The 26117-nt window shown below is 51.0% G+C and overlaps 2 protein-coding genes and 2 pseudogenes across 2 annotated transcripts in view; all 4 read left to right on the top strand.

Annotated features, from left to right (window-relative positions):
• The window catches only part of LOC149121869 (ATP-binding cassette sub-family A member 13-like), a 38532-nt gene extending 36134 nt beyond the window's left edge, over nucleotides 1–2398 (top strand). The window contains exons 9-10 of the mRNA XM_089315971.1: nucleotides 136–300; nucleotides 1524–2398. Coding sequence (XP_089172097.1) covers nucleotides 136–300; nucleotides 1524–1727 — 369 coding nt within the window. The 3' untranslated portion in view covers nucleotides 1728–2398. The remainder of the gene's footprint in view (nucleotides 1–135; nucleotides 301–1523) is intronic.
• A 3581-nt stretch (nucleotides 2399–5979) lies between these two features.
• LOC138845880 (ATP-binding cassette sub-family A member 13 pseudogene) lies at nucleotides 5980–9878 on the top strand (annotated as a pseudogene).
• A 345-nt stretch (nucleotides 9879–10223) lies between these two features.
• Nucleotides 10224–14524, top strand: LOC149121871 (ATP-binding cassette sub-family A member 13-like; annotated as a pseudogene).
• Nucleotides 14525–14601: 77 nt separating this feature from the next.
• Nucleotides 14602–26117, top strand: part of LOC103345127 (ATP-binding cassette sub-family A member 13) — a 302255-nt gene continuing 290739 nt past the window's right edge. The window contains exons 1-3 of the mRNA XM_089315631.1: nucleotides 14602–14710; nucleotides 17128–17226; nucleotides 21076–21194. Coding sequence (XP_089171757.1) covers nucleotides 14602–14710; nucleotides 17128–17226; nucleotides 21076–21194 — 327 coding nt within the window. The remainder of the gene's footprint in view (nucleotides 14711–17127; nucleotides 17227–21075; nucleotides 21195–26117) is intronic.

Consider the following 26117-nt stretch of genomic DNA (forward strand, 5'->3'; position numbering starts at 1 on the left):
CTCTCAGCACCTGGGCCGTCTCCAGTCGGAACAGGAGGACAGCATTCACGTCGGCTGTGTCGGTGTGTGACGTTTAGGTGAGAAACGCTCCAGGGAAGAGGTGCTCCTTCTGAATCTGTGTCCTGCTGTTGCCAGATGCTCACGGCCAGCTCCCTGGAGAGGGTGGTGTGCTCCGCCCTGTCCAGCACATCCCAGGACGGAGCTGCAGGAGGGGGCCACCGTGGAGACTGCCAGCTCCAGTGGTCAGAAGCCAAAAGCTACCTTGTGCATGCGGTCAGCTGGCTGCGCGTCTACAGACAGGTGATGCCCATGTCCCGATGCCTGGCGCAGCGCCTGCCAGTTCACAGCATGTCCAGATTTGGCCCCTTTCCTCCCAAGTTCGTGCTTTGATGTCACGTCCTTCCCAGAGAAGGGCGTCACGATCCTGCTCTCTGGCCTCAGCTCCGTAGGCCCTCCATGCACCCCACCCAAAAGTCTGTCCTAGGCTCACACACACCTGCACCTGGGAGCCCAGGCTCATGCCCTATTGCTGGTGCCAGAGACTCCCCTGGGCTCCTTGGGCGTCTGCCTGCCAGCATTCCACGCATCTGGTTCTCTCTGGTTTTGCCCAAAAGGCACTGTGCACAGAGTAACCATGACTTCACAGTTGCTGGGCAGGGCAGGGCCCATGTGATGAGACTGCTGTGGCCTTGGGAGCCCTGGGTCTCACTTCTGTGTTTTGGGTGGTTTTGTGGGTGCGAGGCAGAGCCCCCATCTGCTATGGCAATCGCCTCCCATTCTCTAGGGGTCCCCATGTTCCCCATTTCAGGTTTTTCTCCAGTAACTCACTGTTACCCCCACCTTACCCCAATATGAGTTGCCCACATAGTGAATTAAACATACTTGGAAAAACAGAGGCATGACTGTCCCCTTGCTGGCACTACAGGTGATCAAGAGACTGACCGTGTTGAAATGACCAATATCAAGACGCTCAGGTGGCCCCCTTCGTTTCGGGTGTTACCTGGGCAGTGCCAATGCATATTAATTATGGCTTCATTAGCACACACACCTAGGCATCCTGCTGCTTCCCGTGTGATCTGGGGTGAGCAGTCTACACTGGTGTGATGTGGCTGATGAACCATGACTCCGATTATTTTAGCGTCGTCATCCACAAGTCCACATCATGAAAGGTTTAGGAACTGGGCATTAACGATGTTACATATTTTAAAGTAAATACATTACATGCACTATCCTCAATGTACCTGTTAGTTTTAAGTTATATTTCATTTCTTCAGAAACTTATGTGACTGCCTTCTCGATGACAGCTAGGAGGCCAGTTAAAAAGCTGCCTGCGTCCACTATCGTATTTGTAATTGCACATTTCTGAGTAGAGATTAAATAATTACTCCATTGTTAGACACTTTGCCAACAAAGTGCAGCAGTGGCTGCCTGTCAGAGAATGGGTCGTTGATACTTCTTAGCTGAGTAATGTTGTCTCTAGTTTGTGATCATTAAGAATAATCGCCTTCTTTCTAAATCTGTAGGTGCTTGACTGGTGGCAACAGCGCGGCGTGCTGCGGGAGGTGCTCACTGGGGCCGGCTGCAGTCTGGGGGCCCTGGGGGCTCGGCTGGAAGAAGGGAGTGGGCCGTGGCAGGTGGTGCAAACTGTGCGCACTGGGCTGCTCCTGCTGCAAGGCAGCCTGGTGGCCGAGGGCCCTGAAGACGAGCGCTCGCCACCTAAGACGTGAGTCCCACTTCTCTGCTTCACTACTGACTGGGCTCTGAGAGCACCGGACTTTACAGAAGGCGTGAACGATTCTGAGAGCAGCAGGACCTGTGAAACAGTGAGGCAGTGCGTTCCTAGTTAGCAACGGGGAGTCCACAGCTTTCCCTGTGGACAGAACACAAGGTGGCCTGGACCGCTGCTCAGGTGTCTGGGTAGTGGGGTGATTTTTATTTTTAAATATTTATTTGAAAGGTAGAGAGATGGAGAGGCAGATTTTCCATCTATTGGTTCACTCCCCAAATGACTCCAAGACCAGGGCTGAGCCAGGTTGAAGCCGGGAGCTCTGCCCAGGTCTCCTGTGTGGTCTCCCTGCTCTGCAGGGGAGCACACACTTGGGGCATCTGCTCTCTCAGGCTATTGGCAGGTAGCTGGAGCAGAAGTGGAGCAGCCGGGACATGAACTGGTGCCCATTTGGGATGCTGGCAGCGGCTTTACCTGCTACACTACGGCACTGGCCTGAGGGGAGTGATTTTTACAAGTTGTCAGCTTCCTGGATTCTAGGTGCTAAGTCTTTGGTATTTGTTTCAAAAATGAACAACTACATTTTAGAGGTTCTTTCATGTAAGGCACTGCTTTTATACTTGTTTAAAAATTGCACGTTTGAAGTTTTTACGTAAAGTCTAGAAGTATTTTCAAAGTGGAAAGGTGGAAATTGTGGTTTTTCTGCTTTGAGGCTCACCAAAGTTTCTGCACCAAGTGGTCGATTCTTGTGCAAGCGTGGTCTGTCTTCCGATCCGTGAGGAGCTGTGGTAAAGTGACTCCAGACCCAGGTTCGTCCACCGTGGGGAAACGAAGAGTTTGGAGTTCAGAGAGCAGAGGAAAGACCGTGTCAGGGCCCTCTGGCGAATCAGTCCCTTGCTCTGGCCAGACTTCCTGGAAGTCCAGGCACTTACAGCACTAGAGGACAACACAGCTAGTCTGTATGTGCTCCAGGGAGGTGTTTAATTTTATACTCACGGACCCTTAGTGGTTGACATTGTCTTTCATGGTAGGTGCTAGATAATTATGTTGGTTTAATGAATGAAAACAAATTGGTCATTTAGTACGGTCAGTGGGAAGTAAGCTGAACTCAAAATGAAAACCCTGGGTTGTATCCTGTTTCTGCTGCAGGAAAACAATGTGAATCTGCTAGTTTGAACAATTTAGAAAGTTTCTTTTTGCACAAAATGGCAACACTGATGCACACCTAAATGCTGTTGTGGGGAGAAGCAGGCTGTGGCTGTACAGTGCTTTGTCTGCTGTGAGGCCGCAGAATGCTGTCAACAGTACTGCCTCCTGCACTCCTCACTGGGCTCCCAGGCCACTCCCAACCTGCTCCGTCTCCGTACAAACGAAGGCGGCTCTGGGTTCTGCTCTCCCCATGCACGGTTGCTTCCGGGTTCCTATTGAATTCCTGATAGAACTTTGATTGTCTCTGGAAATTGTTTCGAAGCAGCCCCTCTCTGTCTTAGGGAGAATTTAGTTCATTGTTTTATCTACCGATCTGTCTATAGATAGATGTCAGGTGTTGGCTATCGGAGAGGAAAACAACATTCCTGAATTTGGCCTATCGCATCCCCATCCTACACAAGACTCCCAACAGGAGTCCAGAGTTAAAGAAGTTAGACGGGGATTGAGCAGAGGAGTGACCAATAGTCAGTAAAGGGCCAAACTCCTCAGTTTTGAATGCTGAAGTCTGAACATTGAAGCTTTTCTTGTGGTTGGCATTCAGCTGATTCAGTGAGATGTCTCTGCAAGGGAGCCTGCTGGTCCCACGGCGAGACCATCCCTGGAGTCAGCGCGGTGGAGTAGCTGTTGATGGGGGCACTGCACCTGGCCGAAGACGCTCATCTGATGCCTGTGCTGCGGACTTGTCCAGTCTGAGTGCTGAGTTCTGAGACGGGGTCCCAAGGACTCTGAGAGTGGACTTGTGGGATCACAGTAAGAGTGCCACAAGGGTGGTCTCCTACGAGAGTGTGCTTGTCGTAACACCTCGCTTGCTCTTCTAGAACTCATTTATTTTTAAATAGTCACCTGGACAATAAAATTCTTCGCATGAAGCAGTTTCTAGAGTAGGATGGACAGCACTGTTAAGAGCGCTGGCACTGCCTTGTGGGGTGGGGAATCCCAATAGTTTTCCATAAACTCTGCAGGCACAGTATCTGGGTCCCCGCTATATGGGCTGCCCCAGACACTGGAGATGTGATGTGGAACAGAACCCCAAGATGCTTCTGGCATAAGCAGGAAATGCATCTAAACAGTCATGCACAGGGATTCACGGGGGGATAACTCAGAATGCATTATTTTTGATTGTCAGAAGTAATTATTTTTTAGGATTCTTTTAAAATTTTTCTTTTTGACAGGCAGAGTTAGACAGTGAGAGAGAGACAGAGAGAAAGGTCTTCCTTCCGTTGGTTCACCCCCCCAAATGGCCGCTACAGCCGGTGCGCTGTGCCGATCCAAAGCTAGGAGCCAGGTGCTTCCTCTAGGTCTCCCATGGGGGTGCAGGGCCCAAGGACTTGGGCCATCCTCCACTGCCCTCCCGGGCCACAGCAGAGAGCTGGCCTGGAAGAGGAGCAACGGACAGAATCCGGCGCCCTGACCGGGACTAGAACCTGGGGTGCTGGTGCTGCAGGTGGAGGATTAGCCAAGTGAGCTGCAGCGCCGGCTAAAATTTTTATCTTTAAAAATTATTTTTTTGAATGGCAGTTTTACACACACACACACACACACACACAGATTTTCCATCCTCTGGTTCAGTTCCCTAGTGGCCAAAATGGCTGAGGCTGGGCCAAGCTGAAGCCAGGAGCTTCTTTCAGGTCTCCCATGTGGCTGCAGGGTCCCAAACACTTGGGCCACCCTCGGCTGCCTTGCCAGGTGCATTAGCAGGGAGCTGGACCAGAAGTGGAGCAGCCAGGATTTGAATGGGTGTCTGTATGGGATGCTGGCATTGCAGGTGGTGTCCCAACCTACTATGCCATAGCATTGGCCCCAAGACGTTATGTTAAGGGACTCTCCCCCAAAGCTAGGGATAACCTGACATGGGTGGTAGGGACTCAGTACTGGAGTTATCACCTGCTGCCTTCCGTGGTGCACTTTAGCAGGAAGCTGGGGTGGAAGTGTGGCTAGGGATTGAACCCTGGAAACGCCAGTACGGACTGTGGGCACCCCAAGCAGCATTTATGGGAAACACACCAGGGAGGGAAACATTTTGAGCTAAGTACATACTACTGGGGGCCGGCACTGTGGCATAGTGGGTAAAGCCACAGCCTGCAGTACTGGCATCCCATATGGGCACCGGTTTGAGTCCTGGCTGCTCCTCTTCACCCAGCTCTCTGCTATGGCCTGGGATAGCAGTAGAAGGTGGCACAGGTCCTTGGGCCCCTGCACCCGCATGGGAGACCTCTAAGAAGCTCTTGGCTTCGGATCAACACAGCTCTGGCCATTGTGGCCAGTTGGGGAGTGGACCAGTGGATGGAAGTCCTCTCTCTGCCTCTCCTTCTTTCTCTGTGTAACTCTGACTTTCAAATAAATGAATCTTAAAAAAAAATACCAGTGGATTGTGGTTTTCTTTTTTCTTTAAGATTTATTTGAGAGGCAGAGAGAGAGAGAGGTCTTCCATCCAATGGTTCACTCCCCAGTTGGCCACAATGGCAGGAGCTTCCTCCAGGTCTCCTACGCGGGTGCAGGAGTCCAAGGACTTGGGCTATCTCCTACTACTTTCCCAGGCCATAGCAGAGAGCTGGATGGAAAGCGGAGCAGCTGGGTTTCGAACTGGGGCCCATATGGGATGCTGGCGCTTCAGGCCAGGGTGTTAACCTGCTGTACCACAGTGCTGGCCTCTGGATTGTTTTTCTAAAACACTGTCAAATATTCACATTAGTTTAATTTCTTCGGGGGAATACATTGCCTTGAAAAAGTTTCATTTATGTTTTGCTGTAAGTGATTATTATCTTGGAAATTTAAACAAATACTTCTTTCTGATCACTTCTGTCATTGTAGGGCATTAAACTTCACAAAGCGCCTTTTAATGATGAAAAAGTTGTTTTCATTGATGATGAACACGTGGACTTCCTTTTGTCCTTTGTGGGAGTTTTGGAGACCCCATTGTCATTTAATCCTGTTGACTCACAGATGAGTGTCCCAGATTCCACAGCCTCCCGTCCACCCCTGAGAATATCCTAAATGTTCTAAATACATGTACTTCGTGGTTGAATCGCTTAAAAAGTTTAGAGATGGAACCATCTCCCATCCATGTTCGGAAGCTTTTGGAATTTGGCAAAGAGGTGACTGAGAATACAAACTCTTGAAAGTAACTGGGTGAGTGAGGAACCAGGACATCTTTTGAGGTTCCTGGAATTAACACATAATTCCAGGCTGCCAGAATCATGGCTCTATGGCACTTCAAAAGAAAAAGGAGCTAAGTTGGATGTCTGGTCTACACTTCTAAATTTTTCTGTCCCGGAAAATGAGAAAGTTCTTAGTAAAAGCTTTGACTTTTCCCAGCGGCTCCGTTCAGATTGGCCTGGTTCCCCAGGATGACCGTGGATCTTGTACATCCGAGTGAAGCTGTGATCAGTAGTCTCTCTGAGTCTGGATTTCTGGGGCAGGAACAAGTCTCGGAAGCTCTTGGCGAAGTCTATATGATAAAGAACACGTCTGATCCTTTTATAGCTCTTCCTGAACCTCAGAAGCAAGATGGTGATAACATTTGGGCTCATTTAATCAGTATCTCCAAGGACAAGGATTCGGCTTTACTTCTGCAAGTTTATTCTCCATTTTTCAGCCCATTTATAAGTTCCTGAGCACTCAGAGCCGAGAGTCTTTGCTAACTTTCCTTACACAAATCTCAAAACGCATTTTGGATATCATAAAGCAATTTAATTTTCAAAACATCAGCAAGGCATTTGCGCTTTTATCTGAGGCAGCAGGGCTTCTCGGGGGAATTTCCGAAGTACCACCTTGTCAGCAACTGCTTTCAATTTTTAACTTCCTGGAGCTGAAAGCCGAATCCTTGATGTCTGCAGAGGGCCGGGAATCGGAGGGGATCCACGCCACGCTGACGGGCCTCAGACAGCCGCTCACGGTGGATGAAGGTTTGCGCACCTCTATCTCAGTACGTGAGTCAGTTCTTCAGTGGCTCGCCAGGGGCCCTGTTTGGTGAGTGCTTTGTCTGGGAAAATAAACACATTTCTCCCACGACTTCCTCAGCGCACGAAGGATCTTCACTCGCTCTTCCATGGGACGAGGTTCTCCGAGCTCTCTGCCGAGGGCGGTGCGCTGAGTGAGTTCCGAGCCGTTCACTGCGCTGTGGCGTGGCTTCAGACGCGGGCTGGCGTCTGGGGAAGCTTTTCTGAGGTGTATAAACTTGACACAAATGTCTTCACCTCTCTTCATGTTGGTCTCACTCAGCTTTTGGAGGAGTTGGAAAAGGATGGGAAAATTTCCCAAACCTGCCAGAGACCACTTCCCACCCACCATGCTGCCAGGCTCATATGAAGTTTAAGAATGTAGGTGAAGTCTCGATGCCCGTGATTGGAATGACTTGGGGGCCTCACGGATCTCTGGGTGGCATTAGGTGACGTGTCAGTCACAGGAAGATCGCTCTCCCTGGACCAGAGAGGTCTCTGGTCACCATGGGAACTGTGCGGCACCGGCTGGGGAAGTTTCCTTTCAGCACAGACACGAACAGAAAGGTCTGGCATTCTCTGCTTGGAGCTTTCACCGAGTTGAGCAATATCCGAGAAGGGACAGGTGTAGGTCCCGTAAACTACTCTACTTCAAATAACCTCACATGTTATGGGGCAAAACTTGCACGTATCATCCCTGAACTAAGAGACACGATGCCATTTCTTAGAAATGTGTCATGTGACCAAGATCTATCGTCTTGTGCTGATATTTTAAAAAATGCTGCTGCATTTATTTTAGAAGATGGCTTACAGTACAAGAACACTTCACGGAGGACACTGCGCGTTCTGGCCATGCTAAACTCCACATTTTCTTCTGAGGATAACATCAGCAGATTGCAAGGATGCGTGGCATGGGTAGAGGTCATCAACCGACTGTCCCTGAAGTATAATTCAAGTTTCACCCCGGGCCATCTTCAGAGAATCTGGGGAAGTTTCAGAGACATGAAAGGCAAAATGAACTCTACGCTGAAAATTGTAAATTGGGTGCTAAATATAAAGAAACCTCCTGTTCAGTGACTGAGTTAAATACAAGTTGTTTAAATATTTATTTGAAAGACGTAACTGACTTTCTAAATAATATACCTACTAGAGTCTTGGAAAAAGAGTCCTCAAATTTGAGATTATGTTAGCTCTTTTAAACGATTCCACAAACCAAGTGAGGATGGTTACCAGCAACTTGGCAGTAGACTGGAAACACTTCGCTGAATTAATTCTGAGACCCCTGGAAATGGCAGGTGAAATTCCTACCCAGTTCCAAAGTACTGGCTGCATTTAACGGCACTTGGGCAGGAAATTCAGTAACTCATGAAAAATACTTCCTTTAACTTCCGTGAAAGCGATTCCTCTTCTAACAATGAGAAGGCTTTTGGTACACTTGCCACGAGTCCACAGGAGAAGGATGTGAGCAGTTTAGGGAATTCCATTTATTACTTAGCCACGTATCTTGCCCCCGACTTGTCTCTCAGTCTCCAAAATTTGTCAAGAGCAGTTCCATGTGAAGCAACTATGGCCGTGGGTCTTGGCATTCAGCTGGCGAGGGATGTGTTCAGCTCCTTAGTACCTGTCACTGAACCCAGTATTCCACAGGATGCAGGTCACGTTCAGGTTCTCAAGATTGCTGCTTTCCTACGCAGTCTCAGGAAAGCCGACCTAGACCTAGTAATAGGTCAACTTGTACACATCAGGGAAAACCTTGTGACTTGCTTTCAGAATGCCAATAGGTTAGGTGCTGGCAATTCAGGGGTCAACTTGCTCGTGGACCTGATGGAGAAATTTTTAGGGAGCTCCCGTTCCTGGAACGTCAACCACCTGCTGCGTCTTCTGCGCCTGTTCCCTGAAGACAAGCTGAACACAGTGGTAGATGCATACTAGCCCTTCCCCCGATGGGGAGGCTCCTGCGGGGCCTTGTGACAAGAACATCACAGAGGCCCTCAAGGACGTCTGCGATTTCGTGCCCCCTCGTGGCATAAGCGTTTCACACATCACCGAGGAAGACTGCTACTGTGATAAAAGCGCTCTCAGACATGATCGAATCACTCTCGGATAAGCCAGAAGTGATGTCGGAGGCTTTACCTTGCCTTCCTGTGCTTTGGTGCTGGAATCGTACAACTTCCCGATTTCGGCAGAATCCCACGTTGGAAGCCTGCCGTGGCCGTGGGCTCGGGTCTTCTTCCTTTTACAGCCAAGTGGTCCTTATGCTTGACCACCTCCACCTGGCTTCCCTGGGTGGCGGGTCGTGGTGTGCAAATGAGAGCTCACGGATGGAAGTATCTGGGAACGTGGTCTGTGCCATCCGTGAACGAATGGACTGGAATTCCATTCTTCTGGGGGTAGCTGAAGTCTTCTGTGTTAACATTTCTCTAGCAAAAGCCATGCGAGAGTTTTGGCATAAGGTGTTACCGTTTTTCCCACCTACTGGAAACCAAAGTAACCATGGCCTCTCTGAACTTTGTCCTGGTGCTCCCATAAAGCAAGTTGCTTTGCAAATCATGAAAAAAAAACTAAAAAATGTCAACTTTACGAAACTTATTACCTCAGGTGAAAACCTTCTTAAACTAGCGAGTTCAGACAAGAACCTCAACATGAGTCACGGCCCACAGACATCTGCTCAAGATACTGCCTTTAGCTGGGAAAGAGTAATAAAATCCACTTTTGGGGATGGGAGCCTAGACAATAGGACTCGTTGTCTACTGTCTCCACTCGTGGCCAATCTTCCAGGCAGGAGCTTAGCAGCACTATCAAGTTTCCTTAAATGTGAAATAATATATGACTTTGAAGAGCTGTGGCTGGTGTTTGAACCAGTCATGAAGGACCTAGCCCGTGACGTTGGCGTTGGGCACCCGATTCCTGCAGTTAAAGAAGCAATCCAAAGGACACACTCGGAGCCTCAGAACGATCTTTGCAACTTGCCCGCCTTCTGGACTCCCTGGACTTGGCGGCACTGAAGGCACTGGGTGTTGTTGGAGAGTTTCGGTTACAACAAGAAGCTGGCCTCACAGGATGCAAGTGCCGCTTCTCCTGGAATGGCACAGACGTCGTTTGATCTCATGAGTGGAGAGTTCGACCGCTGGCGCAGCTCTGTGGACTAAAGGTGCCGCTGCTTTTGTGGGTTATTCAGGAAGCACTTCGGAGAAGGCGTGCTTGATGCTCCCGTTCTGCTCACCTGCCCGGTGAAGACGGCCTGCCGACTCCTTGGTTCTGCTGCCTTTTGAAAGCCGCCTCGTGAGCTCGGCCAACACCTTAGCTGGGGGTCTCCAGCAGCAGCCCCAGACCCAAGTGGCGTTCAACAAATGAACGTCGCCAACCTCCCCGTGGACCTGACGCCGCCAGAAAATGGAGGGAAAACTGCCCCTCCGAGCAGCACAGCGCGTCTCCGGGGGAAGAGCACAGGTGCTCCCCCGCCGAGAGGCTCCCCCAGGGGTGTGATCGCGGGGAGGAGGTGAGCCCACTATTGCCTTGTGCAAGACGCTCAGCCGCAACAGGTCTTGGTCTTCCTCTTTTGCTGGAGTGACAGACATGTCATTAGCACCTCTGATCTTCAAAGTGAATCTGTCTAAAGTAGAACAATTTTGATAACTACCATATGCCTAGAAAACATGAATCTAGCTTGCGTTAATCGTGTATTATTTTTCTTACATTTTTAGATTATGAAACCAACTATGAAATGCTATCTTATAGGGAACTAAAATTAGTTGTTACAGGTGTACATGCATAGTAGGATTATAATTTGAGTTGCAGAAATATCTGTCTAATCACAAACAAAGAGTTTAAATGTTTTCATTCCAAAACATTAGAATTGAGTGTCACGTGATCCTTATTCATGCATCTCTTAAAATCTCTTCGGGAGCTCGCCAGTGACAGGGCGGGAGGGAAGCTGTGACTTACTCCCTGGTGCAGATGAGTCAAAGTTTAGCCTTGGAACCAGACCCATGACGAGGGTGCAATACAAGGAACAGGCTGGAAAAGCTAGTCTAAGAGGAGCAGGACAGTCGCAGGAGGGGCAGTCGTAGCAGGCAGGACCACCGTGGGCAGGGATTGAGGCTTGTGGTCTATAGGTGGTGGTCAGGAGGGGTGTGCCGGGAAGGGAGTGGTTCAGACCCAGCTGCTGGCAGAGTCCGGACTAACCACATCTGCAGAACCCCTTCACACAGCACCGAGATCCATGTTTAACTGAATGGCTGGGAGAAGATGTATTCATGCCACACCATCCCGTCCATGCTCCACTCAGAAGGAAATCCTTGTTCCCTGCACCGAGCAGAAACACAGAGCAAGGGGGCCGGGGCTGCAGTTCACGCTGCCTTGTGGCTCATCGTGGAGCCATCACAGTGTCTAAGGGATCTGCTAGGACTTTTTCTTTTCTCCCCAAAGAAACCTTTTATTTAATGAGTAGGAATTTCATAAGTACAAATTTAGGAATATGGTGATGCTTCCCACCATACCTGCCCTCCTTTGCCCACCCCCCATGCCTCCTCCCTCTCCCATTCCCAGTCCCAATCTCCAGTAAGATTCATATTAAACTAGCTTCATACACAGAAGACCAACTCTATACTAAGTACAAACTTCAACAATTTGGACACATGCACAAAAAAAACCTGAGGACAAATTTTACAGTTAGTTCTCATAACTCTTTGAGGACAGAGGTCCTGCATGGGAAGTTGGTGCACAGTGACTCCTGTTGTTAATTAACAATTAACACTCTTATGTTTGACATCAGTTATCTCTCGAGGCTCCTGACATGAGCTGCCAAGGCTATGGAAGCCTTTTGAATTCAGTCTCTGTCAGTATTTAGACAGGGCCATAAGCAAAGTACAAGTTTTCTCCTCCCTTAAGAGAAATGTACCTCCTTCTTTGATGGCCACTTCTTTCCACTGGGGGGTGTCTCACAGAGATCCTTCATGTAGGATTTTTTTTTTTTTTTGCCACAATGTCTTGGCTTTCCATGCCTGAAATGCTCTCATGGGCTTTTCAGCCAGACCAGAATACCTTAAGGGCTGATTCTGAATCAGAGTGCTATTTAAAACATTTGTCATTCTATGAGTGTTCTGTGAACTGCTTCCCATGTTGGCACATTCTCTTTTTAATTCTATTATCATTACAAGATACTTGATCTTATTATATTATCCCTTTAACACTTATTCCTATCCATATGATCACTTTAACACTTAATATGGTCACGTTAACACTTAAGATGCCATTTATACTACCCAGCCTAATGAGATTTGGGGTCCCATGGCAAGTTTTTAAACTGTACCCTTAGAAGTAAGTCCATAGGAATATATGCAGAACTATACAGCTTTACAAATTTCCTCCTCCCTCTTATTCCTACTCTTTTTAATTTTTTTAAAGGTTTCTTTTTTACTTGAAAGTCAGTTACACACACACACACACACACAGAGAGAGAGAGAGAGAGAGGGGGCTTCCACCTGCTAGTTCACTCCCCAGATGGCTGCAACAGCCAGAGCTGTGCCGATTCGAAGCCAGGAGCCAGGAACTTTTTCTGGGTCTCCCACGTGGGTGCAGGGGCTCAAAGACTTGGGCCATCTTCTGCTTTTCCGGGCCACAGTAGAGAGCTGGATTGGAAGAGGAGCAGCCGGGACTTGAACCGGCACCCATTTGGGATGCCAGCGCTTCAGGCCAGGGCTTTAACTCACCGTGCCGCAGTGCCGGCCTCTTTCCAATTTTTTTTTTTTTTTTTTAAAACTATCTTCTAGACTAGAGCAGCAAGCTTCCTCCCTACTCCACCATCTTAATCTCCTTCCTAGCACTTTTAAAATTCAGAAAAATATGAAGATACTTACCAGTTTATGAGATTTATCTCTTATGTCAGGAACTGTTTAGTAGTCATTTCATTTTTCTATTTTTGATTTTTAAAAATATTCATTTGAAAGGGAGGGAAGAGTATCAATCTTCCATCTGCTGGTTTACTCCCCAAATGGTCACACCAGCCAGGGCTAGGCCAGGTTGAAGTCAGGAGCTTGGGACTCCATTTGGGTCTTCCATGTGGGTTGCAGGGGCTCAGGTAGTTGGGCCACCTTCTTCAGCCTTCCCAGGTGTATTCGCAGGGAACTGGATTGGAAGTAGAGCAGCCAGGACTCAAGTCAGCACCCATATTCTGGTGTCACAGGCACTGCTTAACGCACGGTGCCTCAATGCAGACCAACACTTGCTTTTCTAAGAGCAAAAGTATGACTTTTTAAGTTGTTAGATGCAAAGAATTGTCCATGAAATTCCTCCACTCTTCTCATAACGTGGGAACAAAATCTTACATTTCATTTGGAATTATTTTTTGTCCTATTCCATGCAGTATTGTCCTCCCCAGATGCTGTTATAAAACAAAATCGCATGTTGTTTATACATATGTGTGTATTTACAGTGTGTTTCCAGAGATTCTGCAGACCCAGACGCTGGGTTGACTTCCTGCTTTGGTGGAAGACAGGGATTGTTCAGCATTTCCTCAAGTTTAAAGGAGGCTCTACATTTTCCAATCCAAAGCTCACTCGAGTTTGAGAATTTTATTTTGATTGTAATGGAGAAGTGGAGTTCATGAGAGATTCATTGCATGCCCTTCTAAAGACAACCCCCGGGGAAAATGAGACTGAGGAAAGACCTGGACTTTGTCCCAGCAGTGAGTTCACTGCTCTTCCTCGCGATTGCTTCGGGGGACCCCTTCCCACTCAATCGCGACCTTAGGTTGGCACTTCACCTTGCGAGACAAAGTTCCAGCGACATAGCAGTGCTTGTGGGCGCCCTTTGAAACTCTCCCCATCAGGGCTTCTTGTATCCAGGACTCCAAGAGAGGATTCTTGCTAATCTAACAGACTGGCTCTCCTTTATGAAGAGTTCATTTCCCCTAAGAAATAGGGCGGCATTGGACAACACGAGGCGGTTACTTGGTGTTGTATCATGAGCCAGCGAAGACAGCAGTGTCTGGAAACCCCTCCTGGAACCCCCTCTGGGCTCTGTCTGCGCTGCTGAATGGCAGGGCTGAGCTGAGCGGCCTGGCCACGCCCGTGGACTGCACGGTGAGGCTTCTTGAGCTGGCCACGGACGTTTCAGGAAAGGTAGCTGTGATTTTCGACATTTCCTCTCCAGTACCAGGGACCTGAGGGATTCTTCGACGCTCTTTATTCCATCTCGCAACAAAAGCGTTCAACATCTTGTGAAGGAAAAAGCTACTTTGAAAAGGCGTTTCCCATTTACAGAGACTGAGGGTTTGCTGCTGCCTTTCTTGACGTGGCCCGTGGGGTGGCTGGGGGACCCAGTACTTGACGACTCTGCTGTTCCCGGCCTGACACCCAGCATGCTCACGTGGGCCAATCCAAGGGCTTTCCAGTGTGTTAGAGGAAGTTGCTGAGTTTATTTCTGTGAATGTCAGTGTTGCAGATGTGGAGCATCGCGTGGTGGCATTCAGCAGTGGAACTCCAATATTTTCTAGGAGTCTGTGAGCCTACGGGAGGAAAGCCTGGATTTAGTTCCTGTAAATAACCTCACCTGCCAGATGGGCTTCTACACCTTTCTCCAACCGCCATTCAGTTGCCCTCAAGACACACAACGGAGGAGAATTCATGAAGCCATCCTTCAGACGAAATAGTATCACAAAACAGCGCAGAAACTTACTTGAAAATGGCAACCCCCACCGGGAAGCCCTCTAGAAGAGCTCACAGCAGGATGGCTGCAATGTTAATCTTGTCCGCGTTTGCTAAGCACGCGGATAGTCTCCTGAAAACCACAGAGGCAGGCCTACAGGCCCATCGCGGGATTAAAAGCGACTACGGAGGTGATCTGAGCAAAGGCCTGCTTCTCAACACATCTCTGGTCCAGAGTGTAACTCGCCAACTTGGAAAAGCCATCCTGAGTGTGTCCGTCAGAGCTACGCCCTCCAGGACACGGCGTCTCCCAGACGCTCATGGTGGGAAGGTTCCGTAGGGACTTGTTCCAGGAAGGTTTTATGGTTCTTACAGCCCTAACCACTGAAGAGAATCTGGGAAAGGGAACCGATTTTCCTCACGGCCTCCAGCTGTTGTCGTGTTTTGAAAAGTCCCTGAGGGAGACTGACTGTGTGGATGGAACGCTGGCAAAAACTCTCCCTGACTGTCGCTCCCCCTCTTCATGGAGGAACCACACAGGACCCTGCGCTGTTCTTTCGTCTGCTCGGCCCTTCCCGGGTTTGCTGCTGGTTCTTCCCGGGTTGGCTACCGACCCTTCCACCTCCGTGGAAGGGCGGTTCCCCCTGCCACTTTCCCCACTTCCGCGGGGGAGCGGCACACCGCCGGCCGGCTGTCTCGGGGGCTGCACAGGTGTTCCTTCAGATAGATGTTCCTGGTGCATATCGTCTCTCTCCTCCTTTATAGTCCTCTTCCACCAATCCCAACTCTGCTACCCACACGCCGAGTACGCTGCTCTCCTCCAATCAGGAGCAGGATCAGCTCCTGGAGGTCATCACTCAAGTTGGTGAGAGGCAGCTGTGTAGAAGCTGTTTCCTCCTCTCCCAGCGCCATATTGTGGAAGAGCAGATGCATAGAATAAGTCTTAATTCCAGTAACTTAGTCCAGTCCGGGTTGCTCCCCACACCTGACGGTCACAGGTCATCAGACGCCGCGTTCCTTTTTTCCCTACTGCAGCAACTGTAGACGGACTTGAGCAGACCGTTAGCACCGCTTGCTTCTCGACTTCGTTAGTGCTTCTGAAGTTGACCTCGGCTCCGAGCGAGTCCACTGCAGTCTTTTCACTATTGTGCCCGTTATTGGGCACTCAGATGTGATCTGAATCCATTCAAACATTTTTCAGAAGTTTATTACCTTACTTGGAAAAGTGAAAACCTGGTCACGTGTCCCTGGAGTAGGCACACAAACACTTTCCTCTCCATGTGTTCTGGCAGTCCAGGGTCCTACCGTCTGACACATGGGAAAGAGTATGAAGTCACGGGGCCAGCACTGTGGCATAGCAGGTGAAGCCGCCGCCTGCAGTGCAGGCACTCCATGTGGGCTCCAGTTTGAATCCCGGCTGCTCCACTTCCGATCCAGCTCTCTGCTCTGGCCTGGGAAAGCAGTAGAAGATGGCCCAAGTTCTAGGGCCCCTGCATTCACATGGGAGATCCAGAAGAGGCTCTTGGCTTCGGATCAGCACAGCTTGGGCCACTGTGTCCAATTGGAGAGTGAACCAGTGGATGGAAGACCTCTCTCTGTGTAACTCTGACTTTCAAATAAATCTTTTTTTAAAAAGCATGAAGTCGCTCACTTCACACAGAAAATTATGCTTCCAAGTGTAGGGTCCAGGGTGCTCTTGGTTTGTCTTCTTGAGGTTCCCTCGCCTCTCCAGGGTTGGCCCACCTGCAGGGCTGCCGTCCCACAATGTTAAATGGGTTGAAACCTCCAGTCACGGTAGTCGTCACGCTCTGGAAGTGTACCTCAGTGTGCAGAGTCCCAGAGGCGCTGCCCCTGCCCTGGGTAGCCTTGCTGTGTGCACTGAGTTTGTTTAGAGGCCTGTGGGCCCCCACCCCATCTCTGTCTTTCTCCAGTTCACATGGGAAACGGAGGTGCCATCCAAACCCTTGCTCATTCAAGCCTAGACAAGCTAACCCATTTTCTGTTGGTTTCTTTGCTACAGAGCTGCCCCTTGGGTCCAATGAATTTTTTTAAAAGTTGACTGGGAGGGTGCCCTTAATTAGTGAAACAGGTATCCCCTGGCACAGAGGATGACCAGCACCCTGAAATTTGGAGGCTGGCCTTCGGGGCCCCTGCCTCTGAGCTCACATCACTGTGTTGACTTCTGTGTGAGGCCCGGAATTTGCTTTAGAACTGGAGGCGGTTGTTCTGGAAGCCCTGTTCTCCCCCAGTCTCCATTTTCATCCCGATGTTTCAACTTTTCCAGGGGGACTTTCCACCCTAGCCCTACCTACCATCAGGTGTGACAGCTGTTCATGATTTACCTCTGCATTTCCGGAGTGTGGAAGAAGACAAAGCGGATATCGGGGTTTATTGGCTACAGAATCAGTGCTTTGATCTCAGGAGCTGTAGCGCGGAGGTGCAGAGTGAGGTGTCCGCGGTGCTTCGTGCCCCGCAGGGCGACTGTGGCTGAGCAGGCAGGTGGCTCACGTGTGTGCTGTGACTTTGCCTTCTGTGCAGCACAGATGTACACGGGATGCTGATTTCTACCCTTTAACGCCCTTGTCTTTTTCCATAAGCGCTGGTGAAGTGTGTCAAGTTTTCTGGCAGCCCGTGGAGCCCTCGGAAGCCCTCGAGATGCTGCAGAAAGTGAGCCTGGTGGCTCTGCGGGCGCTGCTCATCCTGGCAGGTGAGGCGCTTCGGGGAGCGCTCGGTGGCTGCGCGGGGCTGGGTTTGAGGGCGTGGCTGTCACAGCAGATGCTGCTGGGTGTCTTAGAACCCAGCTCAACTTCTCGGCCTGGTGACCCTGCCCTGCGGTTCTCACCCCCTGCCGCCTCCTTGCTACCACTGGGACTGCACGGCAGCCTAACTAGATGGCCCCTTCTTCCCGTGCTGCCTTCCTGGCCCTGTGCCTCGCACCTGCACCCCCGCAGTTTCCCGGGTCCAAGACCTCTCCTTCAGAACGACGTCCTCGTCTCCCGTACCGGCGAGGAGCTTGAGGCAGCTCCTACTGTTCTTTTCTAGCTCCCCTTGTTGGAGCCTGGTTTTCAGAATTCGGCTCCCATGTCATGGTCTTCTGTGTGTTTCCGCACCCCGCGCAGAGATGGATTCTCCCAGTGGGTGCCGAGGGGTCTGTGTGGCCACCTTGGTACCCTGCAGCCATGGCGCTCGTCCCTTGCAGTTCCATTCTGGTTCCTTTCCCGCTGTGGTCCGCGCCTTCTCTGAGCACACGATCAGGTCACTTAGCGCGGCATCCAGCAGCAGTGAGTGAGTGTGTTAGAAGCGAGTTAACCCCACTGTGGAAATCGCACTGCTAGCGGAGCAGCAGGGTCCTTGTCTGCGCAAGAAAGAATTCAGGTGTGAGACAGAGTAAGTGGAAAGCAAATAGCAAGGTTTATTAGGGTAGGGACATCGGTAAGAATGCATGGGCTCCTCTCCAGACAGGACCTGAGAGAGAGTGCACAGTGCACATGTAGGCTGGGGCTTCTAAGGGGGTGGGTCTTGTCTTCCCTCCCCCTCTATTTCTCCTTCCAAACAAAGGACTTGTTGGATATAAATACGAAAAATTCCTTTGAGTTTTTTCCCCATCGAAGTTATCAGACAGGGGAAGCCTGGTTGGCGTTGCCCCGCCTTGGAGGAAGGATGGCTATCAGGTAGATGGAGCAGGACCCCCTGGAAGGTCATCAGGATCTGAGCAGGACGTTCGAAGTGCAGATACTGGGCTGCACCAGGAAGGTTATCGGATGACTCTGAGCTGCGGATGCTGGACCTGGCTGTCAGTGCTTAGGCCTTTGTCACACACAGAAGCTCATTCCCGACTTCCTACCTAACACCTGCCAGGTCAATTCGAGCACCCTTCAGTGCAGTCTCCTTGTAATGCTACCGACAAAGCAGAGCACCACGGCTGGCCTTGTCGGGTGACTGGATTATTTAGGGCTCTCGGATACGTAAGCCTGCAGTCTGTAGGGTAGCTGGGCTGTTTAGGGCTCTCGGATACATAAGCCTGTAGTCTGTAGGGTGACTGGATTATTTAGGGCTCTCGGATACATAAGCCTGCAGTCTGTAGGGTAGCTGGGCTGTTTAGGGCTCTCGGATACATAAGCCTGTAGTCTGTAGGGTGACTGGATTATTTAGGGCTCTCGGATACGTAAGCCTGCAGTCTGTAGGGTAGCTGGGCTGTTTAGGGCTCTCGGATACATAAGCCTGTAGTCTGTAGGGTGACTGGATTATTTAGGGCTCTCGGATACATAAGCCTGCAGTCTGTAGGGTAACTGGGCTGTTTAGGGCTCTCAGATATATTGGAGGACTCTGGGTCTCGGCATCCCACACCTGTGCTCACGTTGCTGGCTTCCTGCAGCCCAGTGCCCAGGCCGTGGCTGCACATGGCCCTTCCGGGCTGTTGGGTACCACGTTGGCTGATGGCAGCAGGTGCTGGAGAGATGGCTCTGAGCACAGATGGGAAGGGCCGGGGAGGAGGATGGGAGGAGTCCATTCAGACCTAGGAAGACAGGAGAGCGCGAGGTGGCCGACTGGCTTTGGCCTGGTTCTCGGGTGGCCCTGTGCTCTCCCCCACAGTTCATCTGGCACCAGGTACTCACCCTCCTGCTTTCGCAATCTACTATTGGTAGAGGATACTGCTCTGGGTTTCTGTTGGGGTGGTAGGTGACCATCCTTGGACTCTTGGCCCAGTGACGCGGGGCCAGCTTCCAACTTCTTTTGAGCCTCAGACTCAGTGGGGTGCCCCCTGTTCCCAAGTGCAGTTGAGAGGCCGGCTAAGGCCTCTCGGGTTCCCTGGTTCCAGTGCTCCCTGCTGGCACTGGGAAGGTGCCTGTTGGCTAACAGAACAGGTTTACAAGTGAAAATCAACAGTTGAAGACAGTCTAGTCCTGAGTTCTGCTCTGTTCACTCACCTCTTTTTGTAATACAAAGGTTTCTTTAAGATTTATTCATTTGAAAGACAAAGTTACAGAGAGAAGGAAGAAGAGGAGGGAGGGAGGGAGAGGGGGAGGGAGAGCTTCCATCTGCTGGTTCACTCCCCAAATGGCTGCAACGCCAGTAGCCGCGTGGATGCAGGGCCCAAGCACTTGGGCCATCTTCCACTGCTCTCCCAGGCACGTGATCAGGGAGCTGGATTGGAAGTGAAGCAGCTGGAAGTTGAACCAGGTGCCCATACGGGATGCTGGCACTGCAGGTGGCAACTTTACGCACTACACCACAACACTGGCCCCTACAAACACTTCTTTGAGCCTAAGAATTGATTAATCTTTTGGGCTAAGAAACATGAAATAAGAGTGGAGGGAGAAAGCAGCAGAAGGAACCCTAACTGTCGTGCAGCGGTTTTTGATTTTTTAAGGAAAACCTGTTTTTATGTTGAACATGTATGAACGTTGGTGATATTGTTAACCACACAGCTCTGTGTATCCAAGCATGTTAGGGCGATCAATAAATGATATCAGGATACAGAAGCCACCTGGAGTGAAATTCAAAGCCGCTTCTCTCTGGCCGCTTCTCTCTGGCATACTGAGCTCAGCCGGGTCTGAAGACACATTCTGGCATTTCACGGTCAGCCAGTGCAACAGCTGTTGAATGAAGTGCTCGTTAGACCTGCATTTGGGTTTATTTTGCATTATGTACTGAAACTATTAAGTTAATGTGGCACACTTGGAATCGGGAAAATTAATTCTTGCTTTTTACATTTGACGTGAGGTAAAGGCCAGCACATCTCGCGGCTAAACTGTGTCTCACTTTCCTTATCCATCTGTCCCCTGCCCTAGAGTGGCAGGGCTGTGCCTTTAGAACTCAAATCTGTTTGCCTCATTGTACGGATGTTCATCCTGATGATTTAAGAAATCTCTAGGAATTTGTGTCCCTAAGAGTCCCTAAGGAAATGACTGTGGGTTGGGTATGCCTGGGTTTCAGTTCCAGCTGATTCTGAGTCTGGCTTCCTGCTAATGTGAATCCTGGGGGGCAGCGCGGTGGCTCACTTGGTTAATCCTCCACCTGTGGAGCCAGCATCCCATATGGGCACTGGGTTCTAGTCCCTGCTGCTCCTCTTCCAGTCCAGCTCTTTGCTGTGGCCCGGAAGGGCAGTGGAGGATGGCCCAAGTGCTTGGGCCCTGCACCCGCATGGGAGACCAGGAAGAAGCACCTGACTTCGGATTGGCGCAGCTCTGGCCGTCACAGCCATTTGGGGTGTGAACCAACAGAAGGAAGACCTTTCTCTCTCTCTCACTGTCCATAACTCATCAAATAAAATATTTAAAAAAAAAAAAAACATGCATCCTGGGAGGCAGCAGGTGGTGACTAGTGCTTTGGTCCCTGCACCGACATGGGAGAGCCAGGCTGGGTTCCGACCTCCTGGCTTTGGCCTGACCTGGCCCAGCCCTGTAGGTTGTGGGCACCTGGAAGTGAGTCAGAAGATGGGACATCTGTTTCTCTCTCTGCCTTTCAAATAAATAAATCGGGATGTAGAAAAAGAAATGATCGTGTGAGGTGGGGAGAGGGCTGTTTGAGTTACTTCTCTGTTTTCCTCTGGCAGAAAACCCTTCCCTGACACGGGACGCTCTGTGCGCTGCTCTGAGCTGCAAGCACGGCGGGACAAGGCGCCTCCTTTTGTCTGCTGTACAAGGGTTCGCCCTGGGGCAGGACCACTATCAGGTTTGTCATCTTCTATTTCAGTTTCACGCTCTTGGCCTCTGGCCCTCACAAGCAGCTCAGTTGCTGCCGGCTCACAGCCTGCCTCTCACCACCAGAGCACTGCGGAGTGCACACTGGGGACGAGCTAGGCCTGCAGCACCTGCGCACTGCTCCCGCTCCTGGTCCCTCCCTGAGTCGGGAGAGCTGCTTGCTAAAGCCCCGCATTGCTGGAAACCAAGTTCTGTAAACATGTGATTTAAGAACATTATGTTAAAGCTAAGAGGAGTAAACATTCGAGAGTCTGATTTTCCGTTTTGCATGTTTCCTGCGATCTGTCCTCCTGGGACTGTTTGCACCTGTTGTATCTGGGATGGAGATGATGTACAGCTGTGTGCTAATGTGCAGTTCTTTCCAGTTTGCCATTCAGTGACGTCATCGTGGCAGCCCGAGTGAGGCCACGTGGCAGGTGCCACAATCAGATCACTTAGTTTTCACTCTGGAGAGCGTGTTTTTTAAACACTCTCTGCCCCATTGCTGGCTCCAACACCCGGATCCTCTGGCAAGCACCAGGAGGTGACAGCTCCATGGGGACCAGCTTGGTAGTCTCCCTCTTTGAATGCGAAGTGAGGTTTGAGAACTGAATCAAAGACGTGTTCATGGTTCAAACTGGTATGTGATTGTCAACAATTCTGGCTGTTCAGTTTTGATAAAGGGAGGACGCTCCTGTCCTTGGTGACCAAAGCAGAATCTTGCTGATGTCGGGATGGCGTGCTTTTGGGATGGGCTGTGGCTCATGGACTTGAGGTGCACGGAAATCTTAAACTACTCAACTCTTCCTGCGTCTGGCAGAGGTAGACAAGGAACAGGGCTAGTTTTAGTTTTTCAGCTCCTAAACATTCTGACGCATGCCGCTCTTGGTACCAACACAGACTTCCCACTGCCAGTGAGAGCCTGCTGACTGAATCCACGCTGCGGAGGTTCCGGGCTGCCAACCCTTGCCCGCTTCCCCTCTCTGCGTGAAAGATGAGAAGAAGCAATAAGGAGCCGAATGGGGATCAGCAATTAGACTTCAAAAAAGTGGCAGCCAGTGCCCGGGGAGTCCCAACACGTGTAGGGGAGACTGCGGCTACAACTGCAGGTTGAGCTGGGGGCTTCCTACCCTGCCACATCTGCAACCTGTGCCCACTTAGCTGACCAGTCCCTGGACGGGTGAGGCCTGTTCCAGCCAGAGGAGGAGAGCCTGCAAGGGCAGCCTTTCCCGTGGTGGACCCGTCCTACCCTAAACGTAGAGCCTAAGGGACTGGTGAGACCCCGGGGAGGAAGCTGGGCCTCAGCACTCAGGTTGGGGAAGGAGTGCTCTCCTCACAGTCCTGCACGTGCAAAATGGTGATTCGTGGAAGTTACGGATAACATCTGTAGCAGGAATCTTCTAAAAGCACTGCATTTAATTTAATTTGCATGTAATTACAAGCTAAGAACTAGAGTGTCCTTTCCAAGACGGATTCTCTCCGGCAGAGCCCTGGGAGAAGGGCTGTGCAGCTGACAGTCCCGGGAGTGAGCCAGCCTCTGTGGGACGCGGATGCGTTCCCACTGCTCTGACCTGGTCGTCTCTGTGTAGAGGGACCCTGGGAGGAAGGGGAGCGTGGGCCTGTGAGTGTTGAGGTGACAGAAGTGGGGACTGTGTGCAGAGTCCCGTGTGGTACGCAGCAGCAGAGGGTGTGCAGCCAAAGCTGCTCTTGGCCAGGATTGGCAGTGGACAGGGGTCGCGGCCTTGGGGCGCTGCTCCGCCTACAGATGCTGCCTGCCTGTGCTCCCTGCCGCCTTCCTGCTCACCTGGCATTGCATCCAGACGACGAGTGGGGCCCTGCCCCTGTCTTTGGGGGCAGCGAGGGAGGAGGAGCTGGAGGCACGCAGGTGTCCAGGGTGGAGCAGGCGTAAGGGAAGGAAGTAGAAGGAAGGAGGTCAGTGTAGCCTTGAGGCCACCACAGTGTGGAAACGACACTGGCCTGGGCTGCCCACCTCTTCCAGACCCTGCGGGCCACAGATGGCACTGTGGTGAGGACCTCCGCCTGGTGACTGCTGCGCCCTGTGCTTCTCACTCCCAGCACCTTGGCCGATGCCTCTGTGCCTTCCTGCTGCCCCCATGGGCGGGATGGTCCCAGGCTCACAGCAGGTCTCGTCTCTTCAATGCCTACACACTGGGCAGTCTTACTAGAGTCACCCACAACCTAGAGTTCCAATACCTTCCGACCGCGTCCAGACTTCCATCTGCAGCAAGGCACCCCTGAACTTGGGTAGTGCATTCAGCTGTCTCCTTGACAGCCATCGCCACTGCCATGTCCCTGGGACGGGGCTCTGGACCCCCACCCACACCGCCCTCCCTGGGGTTCTTTCTCTTGGGTGCTCTGGGCAGTGCTCTTGGCACCCTTGATGACCCGTTCTTGTTTATTCTGAGAGCAAACTCTGTTCTACCTTCCAAAAGTTTCTAGAAATGGCCATGGCCCCCTTACAGCCACCTCTGTGGACTAAGCCTTCCCCTGCCCCCTCAGGGGGATGGTGGTGACCCTGTCCCAGCGCTCTGCTGCTCCTCCACACAGCTCTGTCCTCAGCGTGCAGCTGGAGCAGGCATCAGCTGTGGTTCCTGTGGAGGGCCTCCCGCTGTGTTCTAGTCTCCCCCGGAAGTCTCGCAGGTCCCAGGGGGACAGGTGCAAGGCCCTGCTGTCCTGTGGCCATCTGCTTCTTGAGTGTCTCCCATCCTGTCCTTTGCCCCTTCTGTCATGCCAGCCCTGGGGAGGCCACCTGCTGCTCTGTGGCTGCAGCACGCTGACCTGACAACGCTGGAGAGGGCTGTGAGCCTTCGTGTGACCCCCACACTGCCTGCCTCTGCTATCCTCATTTTTCTTGACATTGCCTGTGACCGGCTGGCTGTCCTGACCCCATCCACAGTGAGATTTCAAAGGCTTGGAGATGGAGGTGGGTGACTTTGGGCGTCCCTGTCACGTTGTTGTCAACACACTTCAGCTCCTGGGAAGTCTCTGCCCTCCATCCCACCCCTCAGCTGTGCCTGGGGCCCGGGTGGCATTCAGCACTTGTTAGCTCCCTCTGGTCACCTACTAAACAACTGATTTTTTTCTTTGCAAGAGAAACTGACAATGGTTTTGAGAAATGTTTAGAGCTCTGTGTAGGCAGAAGTGTTATCTAAGTGTCAGCCCACCTGTGATACCTCCCCATGATCTGCACAACTTGGGACCGCACGTCCAGCGTCAGGAAAGCTCGGGCTGTACAGTGAACGAGAGGAAGCAGGTGCACGTGGGTGAATGAAATGCCTCCTATGTGGCAGCAGGGCTGTGTCCAGGAACACATGGGAAATCCCGTCACAGAAAATGCGTGTTACGAAAAAGCCGCGACAGGGCCGCCACCGGGGCTCACTTGGTTAATCCTCCACCTGTGGCGCCGGAATCCCATATGGGCCCTGGGTTCTAGTCCTGGTTGCTCCTCTTCCAGTCCAGCTCTCTGCTGTGGCCCGGGAAGGCAGTGGAGGATGGCCCAAGTGCTTGGGCCCTGCACCCCATGGGAGACCAGGAAAGGGCAGCTGGCTCCTGGCTTCGGATCGGCACAACGCGCAGGCCGTGGCAGCCATTTGGGGGGTGAACCGACAGAAGGAAGACCTTTTTCTGTGTCTCTCCCTCTCATTGTCTGTAACTCTACCTGTCAAATAAATAAAATAAAAAGAAAAAGCCGCATGTGGCTTTTAAAAATATTTTGCACCAAAATAAACATATCTTTTAATTCCGTTTTTGGAGTATCCTGGTTCAGGTATGCTGCTTTTCAGATGTTTTACATTTTTAAATCACCTATATTTTCACTTCATTTTATATATGATAAAGTGTTCTAATGCACAACTTTCAAGTATTATTCTAAAGATTTTTTTTTTCAAAACTGTGGGATCTTTGGCCAAACTGGTCAGTGCTTCTAAGAGGATGCTGATAAGGTGTCCAGATGCCGTTGGAGGGGCCTGCGAATCGGGGCTGAGACCCGGGTCTCCTCATTGCTCAGGGTCCTGGGGGCCCCTCTGCTGGCAGGCAGGAACCCCCAGGCTGCACAGATCCAGGTTTCACCCACATTGCTCATAGCCATGTGTGTCTTTTTTTAGGGTCTGGTTTTGTGGCTGTGATTTTTTGAAAATCCTCAATTTTCTTATTTTCATTTTCATCTTTTTTGTTTAAATTTTAGATGTAAAAAATGATGCTTTGATAAAAAATACAGAGTGAAATGGTTACTACAGTCCAGCAAAGTAGCCATGTCCGTCACCTCGCAGGGTTGCCTGTGTGTGCGCACGTGTGTGGTAAGATCCACTCTCGGCAGGTTTCCATCAGGGACTGTGGCCCTCCTCAGTGTGTTAGACGCAGCCCGGTCTCCTCACCCTGCACAGCTGCGCCTTATGCCTGGGGCCTGATCTCCCCGCTTGCCACCCCCACCCCCACCCCTGGTAGCCACTCTCCAGTCTCTGCTTCAATGACATCGACTTCAGGTGAGACCACCCTGCAGCGCTTGTTTCTTAGGTCTCCTGGGTGCATCCGTGTTGTCACAGTGGCACCATTTCCTACTTCTTTATGGCTGACTAATATTCCAAGGCACACAGCCACATTTCTTCATCCACTCGTCTATCCGTGATCACTTGTTTCCATGTTACCTGTGAATAGTGTTGGAATCAGCATGGCAGAGCAGGCATCTCTCGGAGACCGGATTTTGTTGCCTCTGGATAGAACCCAGCAGTGAGATTCTGGATTGTTCAGCAGCTCTAGTTTTAATTTTTTGTGGAGCCGCCACACTGTCATCCACGATGCTGGCCCGTGCATAGCGGTTCCTTTTTCTCCGTGTCCCCGGCACCACTTGTTATGTCGGTGTTTTGTAATGTCCATCCTAACAGGTGTGGGATGATAG

The sequence above is a fragment of the Oryctolagus cuniculus genome, chromosome 16, assembly GCF_051225735.1.
Source record: "Oryctolagus cuniculus isolate XC-2025 breed Fujian yellow rabbit chromosome 16, ASM5122573v1, whole genome shotgun sequence".
Lineage (NCBI taxonomy): Eukaryota > Metazoa > Chordata > Mammalia > Lagomorpha > Leporidae > Oryctolagus > Oryctolagus cuniculus.